The sequence below is a fragment of the Aythya ferina genome (genome assembly GCF_964211825.1).
Source record: "Aythya ferina genome assembly, chromosome: 23".
Classification (NCBI taxonomy): domain Eukaryota; kingdom Metazoa; phylum Chordata; class Aves; order Anseriformes; family Anatidae; genus Aythya; species Aythya ferina.
The window spans coordinates 6,801,760-6,811,447 of record NC_140321.1 but is presented as its reverse complement, the minus strand read 5'-3'; the positions used below and the strand labels follow the sequence as shown (position 1 = coordinate 6,811,447).

Below are 9,688 nucleotides of genomic sequence, written 5' to 3'. Positions count from 1 at the left end.
GGCGGAGCGGAGGGGGGGGGGATAAATAACGGGGGTGCTGAACGGGCGGCGAAACGGAGCCGGTCACCGGTTAGCCCCGGTGCGAGCGGAGCGCAGCGAAACGAAACGGGGTTGGGTTGCGGCGGGCGGCTCGGCGAGGAGCGGCCGCTGGAAAAAGAACGGGCAGATAAAATCCGCCCCCCTCTCCCTCCCTGCCCCGAGGTGGTCTCGCCCAGCTGGCGGGACGTCCCCGCCTGGGCCACGCCCCCCCGCGGGGATGGACCAATGAGCGGCGAGGCGGCTGGAATTATGAATGGGCCGCTGCTGACGTCACGGGCCGCTACTAGAAGGAGCCCCCGGTGCGGCTCCACGGTTCCGTACGGCCCCGGCGCCCCCCCAGCGGCACGGGAAGGGGCAGGGGCGGCACGAACGGCTCGGAAAGGACGGCTCCGGGACAGACGGCTCGGTAGGAACGGCTCTATTGCAAGCACAGCCCTCTGCCGCCGCGCACCGACCCCACACCCGTATGCTGTGTGGTCACAGCTCCGCTCCTCGCCCTCCCCTCCGGAGCTGCCCCCACCGGGAACGACCCCCTCCCTGGGCCGGGGCTGTGCCACGCACCGGGCCCACAGGGGGTCGGGGTGGGCCGTGAGGGCTGCCAGAAGCACGGCTTCGCTCAGCCAAAGGAGCCTGCAGGAGCCTGACGCAGCAGCTGCCGCCCCGCAGAGCCCAGCGCTGAGGATGTACAAAAAACGGAACCACGCGAGGTGGAGAGAACAGGGAGAGCTCGGGCACTAGGCTAGGGAACGCCAGGGCGCGCAGCTCCTCCAGCTACGGCGTGTTGGCGAGGGTGAGGGCATCACCCAGGGAGGCGCAGCGCCAGAAGTCCGGAGCACCCCGCAGCACAGAAATCCAGCACCTCTTTGGGAGGTGGAAACTGGTCCTGGAGAGAGCAGTGAGCCTGGGCTGGAGGCCTCTCACCTTTGGGGATACGTGTCCGCTTAGCTCCTGCACAGGAGCAGGGGGAGAACAAGTTTCATCTCTGCATAAAGTTTTTTTCCAAGGCTGCGGGAGTTCTCTGAAGGGAGTGGATGTTGCGCTTTACTCGGTCCTCTAGAGTGGAAGTAGACGCGCTCTCTAGTTTTAAGCGACTGCAGAAAGAATAATGAATCAAAAAATTAGACAGGTTACCACAGAAGTTTACAATATTTTTGAGATTAATTAACAGAATTTAGAAGAACTAGATGTCCCTAGTTTTACTGCTTAAAAAGATATAGACAGATCTACACCATAATCTGAGCATCTCAAATGCTGGTTCCACCACCCACTCCTGAGAAGATGTGGTCTGTATTTCCCCGGAATGAAAACACAGATAATAGACACTCACTGCAAGAACTTTCCGTCCCGGGAGTCCAGCTTCTCCAGCTCTCGTTCCAGCTCCTCCTCCTTTCGGTGTTTCCTGAGGTTGTTTGCTCTCTCTTCTTCCCGCCACTTGGCATTTTCCATCATTTCCTGGCGTTTACGCTCCAGTTCCTCCGGAGAGATCTTTCTACATGTGTAGAAAACACCACTACTGTAAATAAAACTCTGCTAGGCCACAACCCTCTCTTCCTTTTACATTCTTTACGAGTTATGCCCCTCAAAATTGGGGGTGTTTAACATGGCTTTTCCTTTGGTACCCAATCAGCAAATCTTGCAAGTTCAAGTCTAAACATTCTGCTCTACCATGCCCCCAGGAAAGGCTGTTTTTCTCTTCCTTTCAGCCTTCTCATTTTTAATTGACTGGTAAGGTGATGCTGTCAAGGTCACCTTTTCCTGATGACAGTAAACCAGAATGCCTCTAATTAACAGCCCGTAGGACAAAGCCTTTCTTCGCATTACTGCCTTGCAAAGTGATGCGAGACATATGGCGAGCCAGCAGCCCCGTGAATCGGTTTGGGAAGCTGTCCAAGGAGTTAACGAACAACCAAGCTCCAGAGCACTGAGCTGAGCACTTCGTCACTCTCTGTCTGACTTTCCCGACATCTGATACAATCTATTTTAGACAACAGAGCAAATTTGATTCACAAATTACACCCAATTGTTTCACAGTCTTTGGGGCAACTTCCCCCCCAAAAGCACAGGGACAACATTTTGCTTACCTCGTGTACCCTGGAACGTGCTGTCGTCGGTAGCTCTTTTTAGGGGAAGGGCTTCTGGCTCTTCCTTTCTCCTCTCGATTGCTGTTTGTAACACAAAAATACCTCTTTTTAGGACAGATGAACAAAACATACGTTATTACACCTCTAAATGTTACCTGGATTTTTTGTACACATTCTGAAACTAAAATCTCTCCCAGAACTACAGGACCGTTACCTGGCTGCTTTGTAAGCAAATGTTAATGGAAAGTAATCGTGTACTGAGTCATATTTTTAATCTGATTTAATTATTTCATTAGCAAGCAACGAGCACTTGGTATCTGATTTTTATCAGCGTTTAGTAGGGGTAATTCAGCAATTACAAGTACCTTCTAAAGGAAATTAGGGGCCCAAATTAAGTACAGTCATAAGCACTGCCTAATGTGTGCACCCAGGAGGAGGCTGTCGCAAACGAGCAGCACGTTGCAGACAACAGGGCCCCTCCAGCTGCTAACCTGTGTGTTTCTGCACTCGTACAGCTGTGCAGCTCCTGCCTTTACACCCAGAACTGACCACGGTGGCAGGAGGAGACTGAGTAACAGAGCTTTTGATTCCTGAGAACCGCCCCCACCAGCAGCCCCTAGTTTATGTTTCCCCGTGTCAGCTCCACTCACTGTTTGCTGTGCCTGGATGGAGACCTCGATCCCCTGCACCCCGACTGTTCTGTGCTCTTCTTGCTCCCACGTCTCTGCGGTGAGCGGGACTGGCTTCTGGACCTGGAGCGATCCCGGTGCTTGTGGGGGGCCCTCTCCTGGCTGGCAGCTGGGGAACTCCGAGACTTGTGGCTCAGATCAGAGTCCCTTACCTGGAATGCAAAAGTGACCTTCAGGACAGATGTCCCCTGAGAGCATCACAGCGAGGCTACAGAGGAGACCTCAGGTTAGACCAAGGGCAGGAACCACAAAAAACATTTTTGTTTGTGTTTACTTATCTAATTTCCTAGGTTCTTATTAAAGCCTTCACCTAAGAAGACAGTTTAACTTACGGTGTATCATACTGAAATTGTTCTGACAATTAAGCACAGCATTTACACAGACGCGTGACCCTGGTAAGAGAAACTAAATAAATCCTAAACTGAGTTCAGAGAGAATAAATGTCCTACCAGCATCTGAACAGCTTCGGTTTCAAGGCTTGGATGGCTCCAAATTGAACTTTCTTAAATCATAATCCCCTTCTACTTAGTGGAGCAGCCTCTTGCAACAAGCTGCCTCAACTCTTGCTCTTCCCTAACCCAGGAATTTGCTGCTGAAAGCTGTGTGAAACACGGGTCCTTACCTGTAAGCCATATCCTGGGACTTTGGTAGGAGCAGGTTTCCAGGAGGAACTGTTCATCTTCTTCTGAGACCTAACGAGAAAACAGAGCAGTAGTTTTGATGCAGATGAGCTCAATAACATAATATTTTTTACATTAAAATGTCATAAAAATAACTTAATGCAAAAACAATGAAGTAACAATAGAGAAATGGTTAGGCAAATTAAGAGCATTAATTAGAAAGATAAGGCTTGCAGAGGATTAGAAAGACAAGAAAAACAGCCAACTGAAACAGGACATGAGGTATTTTTATTACAACACCTCAAAACATACCTAGCTTTGCTTCGCTCATCATCACTGCTGGCACTTTCACTGCTAGAACTGCGATGTCGATGTTTCTTGTGCTTCTTCTTCTTCTCTTTCTTCTTCTTTTTTTTATCCAAGCTGTTTTGCAGCTATAAAGCAAAACACTATCTCATTAGCAATAATTACTGTCCCTACACTCGTGCAGTCAGCATCACAAGGCAAGGGCAAAGTAAGTAAATCACTAGCTAAAAAAGCACAGCTTAGGAGCAGGAAGAGAAAAATACCACTGAATCCAAAAGGACGAGAAATTAATTGTTGCTGACAGACTGATAAGGAACCTTGTCCTATTATACGGGGATCAGACAAAGCTGAATTTATTCTGTTTTCCTATGAAAGTCAGGAAATGGAACTCAGCTCCTTCTCCTAAATATTAACTTGACCTATGAACCTGTCCTCGGTTCAGCGCTTTGAGTCTGTGGAGGAGTACGGAGATAAACCTACCAGTTCTTTGATTTTCTTCATTTTCACAGGATTATTCAGAACTTCTCTCTTCTTCTCCTCCTCTCTCTTTCTAAAGCAGAATAAAAGAAAATTAAACTAGTATTTGCAAGCAACTCAAAGTATATTTCAAGACCCCAAGAACAACCTCTAAAAACACATAAAGCAGAAAAACAGGCAAATTTGGTACATTCAGCAAAACAGGTCCAACTAAGATGAAGTCTGTCCTTTTCTTTTCCACGAGAGCACAACTATAAGGGTAAAAAAAAATCGTTCTGTTACCATCCACTGGGCTACAACACTGTTAAATGGCTGAACTCTCAGAGCAAACCAGATCAATTCACACACACATAGGAGGGTAACATAAGTTTGCAGAGATGAATCAAGGAAGAATGTCAATCTTTGTTGAATTCAAGTTAGAAAAACTACTGAAAAGCAGCAAACTGACTCGAACACGTTATTTGACTTGTTGCTGTGTCTAGAACACACAACCAAAAGCCTGCTAGTCAAGTAAGTGGCTGGTGAACTCTCTGCAGCCAGGACTGGCACCTGCAACCTAAAGCTCACAAACAAACAGATAAAACTTTGAGGAACAAACTTAGCAGCATTCTTTAAGTAAAGAACTAAGATAGTTCTTATCAAGTTACTGTCACGAACGTTTTGTCTGATCTACTGCTGCTTTCACCCCCATGTTTGGTACCTGATCATGAAGAGCGGATCCTCACGGATTTTGTTTGCCATGTCTAGAACAGAATTGGCACCAGACTTGGCAAAAATGGAGCCTGGGAGAAGCCCGGTCTCGTTGGAACAGCCCGCATCCTTGTCTTCTGTCTTCTCAAAGACGTATTTGTCCACGGGGCGACCCATCAGGTACTCCTCTCTGTTGACCATGCCCCCAGGACCCTGGTACATCCACTCCAGCTTCTCTTCTCTTTTCCTGTTGCAAACAAGAGCGTCTTATTCTCTATTACAGAGCTCTAACGGTAAAACTTTTCCCTTCTAAAGGTAAAACTAAAAGGTAAAACTTAAAGCGCTGGCTTACGAAGGTGAACAGAAGACTTTCTGCATCGCACACGTTAAAAACAGTGCAGAAAATACATCCCTCAGGGGCACCAGCAGGGCACGGAGCACCCCACCAGGCAGCACCAGTCCCCAGCAGGCTGTGGGTGCTGTGCTGTGGGCTCCGCGGCTGCTCCTCACCTGACAGTGCCCATGTCCTCGGCGTAGCGCTGCATCTCCTCGCGGGCCCGCTCCTCCTGCAGCTCCCGCTGCAGCTCCTCGATCTTTTTCCGCTCGGCCTCATGCTTCTGCTCGGCCTTCCACACCTTCTCCACATTGCGCAGGGTCTGCGGGTGCCAGCTCTTCTTCAGGTTCTGCGGGGGGCGACAACCACAGCAGGGCCTTGACTTAGCACCCCGATAAGGGGCCGGGGAACGGCCTCGGGATCCCCCCGAGCGGGACCGGGCCCTAAACCCACACCCCGAGGCCCTGTCCCGATCCCTCGGGGCCCGAGGCCCACACCCCGAGGCCCGGGGCCGGTACCGGAGGCCCGGGGCCTGCTCCAGGAGCCCACGGGCCCGGAGCCCGCACCCCTAGGGCCCTTCCCAGCCCCCCCGAGGCCCTGTCAGGATCCCTCGAGGCCCGATACCGGTACCCGAGGCCTCCCCCGCCCCGGCCGGACCCCCCCTCACCAGGTCGCCCCCCCCCATGGCGCCGCTCGCTCCGCGCTCCCCTCCCCGCCGGGCTCCAGCCGCCTCTCGTCACCGGGGCGTGGCGCCGGCTGACGACGTCACTTCCGCCGCGCCGCTGATGGCGGAAGGAAGCGGAGGAGTAGGGCCCGGCCTTAGGAACCCCCCCGGGGCCGGTTCTGCCCGCGGCGGGATTCGAACCCGGGTCCTCCGGGCTCCCAGCCCGGCGCCCTGCCCCGGAGCCACGCGCGCCCGCGGCGGCTGGGGCGTGGCGCAGGGGGAGCGCGGCTGCCCGCGGAGCCGAAGGTCCAGGGTTCGAGTCCCCCCAGGGGCGGGAGCCAGCGCCCGGCTGCGTTAATCCCGGCTTCCTCCAAGCCGTGGTGCTCGGTGTTTATCTCGGTTACTGCTCCGTCTGCATCGCCTCTGGCGCTTGTGTGTAAAGCAAAAAGCCAGGAGGAATAGGAAGGTGAGAGCTGGTGTTGTGGTGTAAAGCTGGCAGGGGGCTGGGAACCGCGCGGCTGCTTCCAGCTCGCTCTGCCCCGGTGGGACGGGGAGGAGAACCCGACAGGGAACAATGCGAGAAGTCAGGGGTTGTAATAAATACAATGGTTTATTAGGTACAGCACAAGCTGTGCCCACAAACAAAGCAAAACGAGGAATGAATCCAGCCTTTCCCATCAGCTGGCAGGCGTTCAGCCACTTCCAGTGGCTCATCACTTCCACAGCTCATCAAACGCGACGGCATTTGGCTGCCCAAGAAGCTCCCGATGTTGCCACCCCCCCTCCTTTACCCCAGCTTTTATTGCCCGGCATCAGATGGTACGGAGCATTTTGTTGGCCAGTGTGGGGCAGCTGTCTTGATCTCTGCTCCCCTCCTGGCTTGTTCATTCCCAGCCTTCTCCCAGCAGGGCAGCAGGAGAAGAGTCCTCGGTTCTGGGTGAGCACTGCTTTGCAGCAACTAAAACATTATCACTACTGTTTTCATCAAAAATCCAAACCACAGCATCATACAAGCCTTAACTAATAAAATTAGTTCTCTCCCAGCTGAAACCATGACAGATTGGCAAAAGAATGTGAAGTAACCTCTAAAACCTCTGGGGAATAAGAAGGTCTCTCCCTATTCTGTCTGTAAAGAAGAAAGGATGGAAAAGGAGGTAAAGAGGGGGCACCTGGAGTTGAACCAGGGACCTCTTGATCTGCAGTCAAATGCTCTACCACTGAGCTATACCCCCTGAAGGAACACCTGCACCAGGTGGTTTTAAAAGCACTTATACACACCCAGCGTCTGACCACGGGTTAAGATTCATTAACTTGACAGCAGCCTGGACAGGGCAATGGATGTAATTTCTGCAAAGAGTTACTACAGAAAATTGCAAACTTAGACAAAAACAGCGCAGGGCAACTCAGAGCAGAAGCCCTGAGCTTTCCTGGGCCAAAGGCTGGCTGAAAAGGACATTTAAAAGAGGGGGCACCTGGAGTTGAACCAGGGACCTCTTGATCTGCAGTCAAATGCTCTACCACTGAGCTATACCCCCTGGAGTGACACCTGCACTAGGTGGTTTTAAAAACATTTATACACAGCCAGTGTCTGACCGCGGGTTAAGATTCATTAACTTGGCAGCAGCCTGGACGGAGTAATGGACATCATTTCTGCAAAGAGATACTACAGAGAATTACATCTCACACAAAAACACACAGACAGCACAGAGCTGCTTGGAGCAGAAGCCCTGAACTCTCCTAAGTAAAAGGCAGGTTGAAAAAGACAATAAAAAGAGGGGGCACCTGGAGTTGAACCAGGGACCTCTTGATCTGCAGTCAAATGCTCTGCCACTGAGCTATACCCCCTTGGGTAGCAACCAGAAAGGTGCAGGAAAAAAAACAACAACAACAACAACAACAACAACAAAAACAAAAATCACAGAGAGCTCAGTTGTTTTTTTTATTTGACAGACTCCTTTGCATTAAAATGCGCATGCCAAAGTATATTCAGAGAATCAATACAGGAGACAAAGTATAGAACGACTGCAGTCTCTTGGCTGATCAAAATAACTCCTACAGCCCAGAAGGCAGCATCGTGCCTTTGCTTAGTCACTGACACGCATACAAATTTGGCTGAGTTTTTAGATTAATGCTCTGTCCTGGGTTTGGTTCAGAGACCAGCCCTTTGGCCAAACAGTAGCTCACAGGATCTAAAAATGAGGCAAACGCCTCCTCCTTTTTCCTGGAAAAAAGCACAATAAAAAGAGGGGGCACCTGGAGTTGAACCAGGGACCTCTTGATCTGCAGTCAAATGCTCTGCCACTGAGCTATACCCCCTGGAGTGACACCTGCACCAGGTGGTTTTAGAAACATTTATACACAGCCAGTGTCTGACCATGGGTTAAGATTCATCACCCCAACAGCAGCTTGGACAGGGCAATGGACATTATTTCTGCAAAGTGTTACTATAGAAAATTGCAAATTTAGACAAAAACAGCGCAGAGCAACTCAGAGCAGAAGCCCTGAGCTTTCCTGGGCCACAAGCTGGTTGAAAAAGACAAGAAAAAGAGGGGGCACCTGGAGTTGAACCAGGGACCTCTTGATCTGCAGTCAAATGCTCTGCCACTGAGCTATACCCCCTGTGGCAGTCTCCTCCACGGCTGGAAGTTTTCCGCTCATTCCAAACAATTCCAGCACATCAACAAATTGCTCCCAGCACAAAAAACACTGAAGGAAATACCTCTCTGCTCACAACCTCCACGGTGCCAGTCCTCTTCTCCTGTCAATCTTCTTCTTGCTGCCTGGCTACCGCCACATCTGCCAGAGGATGTTCCCTGCAGAGAGTTCAGGGGAAAGCAGTCAACTGAGAAGCCCCAGATGGACCTTTTGGGGGCAAAAAGAGGAGGAAAAGGGGAGGGGGCACCCGGATTTGAACCGGGGACCTCTTGATCTGCAGTCAAATGCTCTACCCCTGAGCTATACCCCCACCTGGGCAGCACCTGCTGCATTCCAGGCCTTGTGCTCAATGCACCTGCGGCACAGCTCCCACAGGAATTCCCTCTCTTTGACCTCCTCCCAGCCTCACCAGCCCCAGGCCTCACACCACACCTGCTCACAGGCCCCTGGGGGACACGCCAACCACTTCCCACCTTGTTTTCTCTTACAGCACCTCGTGATGGAGTAGGAAAACAGAATACCTGGAAGCACCCACCTCAGGGAGCCTCCGAAGGTGCCTGGCCGTGCCCCTGTGTGCTCAGGGCCTCACCCAAACCCCGCAGGGAGCAGCTGTGGTGCTGCCCGCGGCCTCACTGCCTTCCCCGCTGACAGTCCAGAGGCTGCAGGGAAGGGAAACGCCGACACCCAGAGCCTCACCGCCGCCTTCCAGCCGGGCCGGGCCCTGTGAGGACGAGCACAAACGTTTTATTTAGCACCAGGCAGACATCAAAGGCTGCAGGGTAAAATAATTCACCCCAGAGGTAACGCGCCACAGGCAGGGAGCGCCGGGACGTGTAATTAAGGTAATGAAGCAAAGGAATAATGAATTATAAGTGGGGATAACGAGCTGTAGGTGCGGAGACCGAGCTGTGCCCGCCCCCACCCCACAGGCCCATGCACCCGGTGCCGGGCCCACCTCACCCAACACCCGTTAACGGCCGGGCCCCCCCCAGCCCCGCTCCAGGCCTCCGGTACCGGCCGGATCCCACCCACCGGCTCCCGGGGCAGGCGGGGGGCGGGGGGCGGCTGCCGGGGCCGGGGCCGGGGCCCGGGGCTGGGGTCCGGGATCCCGCCTCCCCCCCCGGTGCCCCCGG

General features: G+C 52.5%; 1 protein-coding gene across 2 annotated transcripts; it reads right to left on the bottom strand.

Annotated features, from left to right (window-relative positions):
- Nucleotides 1–442: 442 nt before the first annotated feature.
- On the bottom strand, nucleotides 443–9,453 carry CWC25 (CWC25 spliceosome associated protein homolog). 2 transcript variants are annotated; one of them, XM_084496533.1, is made up of 11 exons: nucleotides 9,091–9,453; nucleotides 8,620–8,713; nucleotides 5,413–5,585; nucleotides 4,913–5,149; nucleotides 4,216–4,285; nucleotides 3,742–3,863; nucleotides 3,432–3,501; nucleotides 2,771–2,961; nucleotides 2,121–2,201; nucleotides 1,367–1,528; nucleotides 443–1,130 (listed from the first exon to the last, which is right to left on the bottom strand). In XM_084496533.1, exons 3-11 carry the CDS (start codon nucleotides 5,445–5,447, stop codon nucleotides 1,016–1,018), a joined length of 1,083 nt encoding a protein of 360 aa, XP_084352659.1. In that variant the 5' UTR covers nucleotides 5,448–5,585; nucleotides 8,620–8,713; nucleotides 9,091–9,453; the 3' UTR covers nucleotides 443–1,015. The 2 variants fall into 2 exon arrangements, with proteins under 2 accessions (XP_084352659.1, XP_084352658.1); XM_084496532.1 differs by lacking the exons at nucleotides 8,620–8,713; nucleotides 9,091–9,453 and adding an exon at nucleotides 5,904–6,008.
- Between the last annotated feature and the right edge of the window lie 235 nt (nucleotides 9,454–9,688).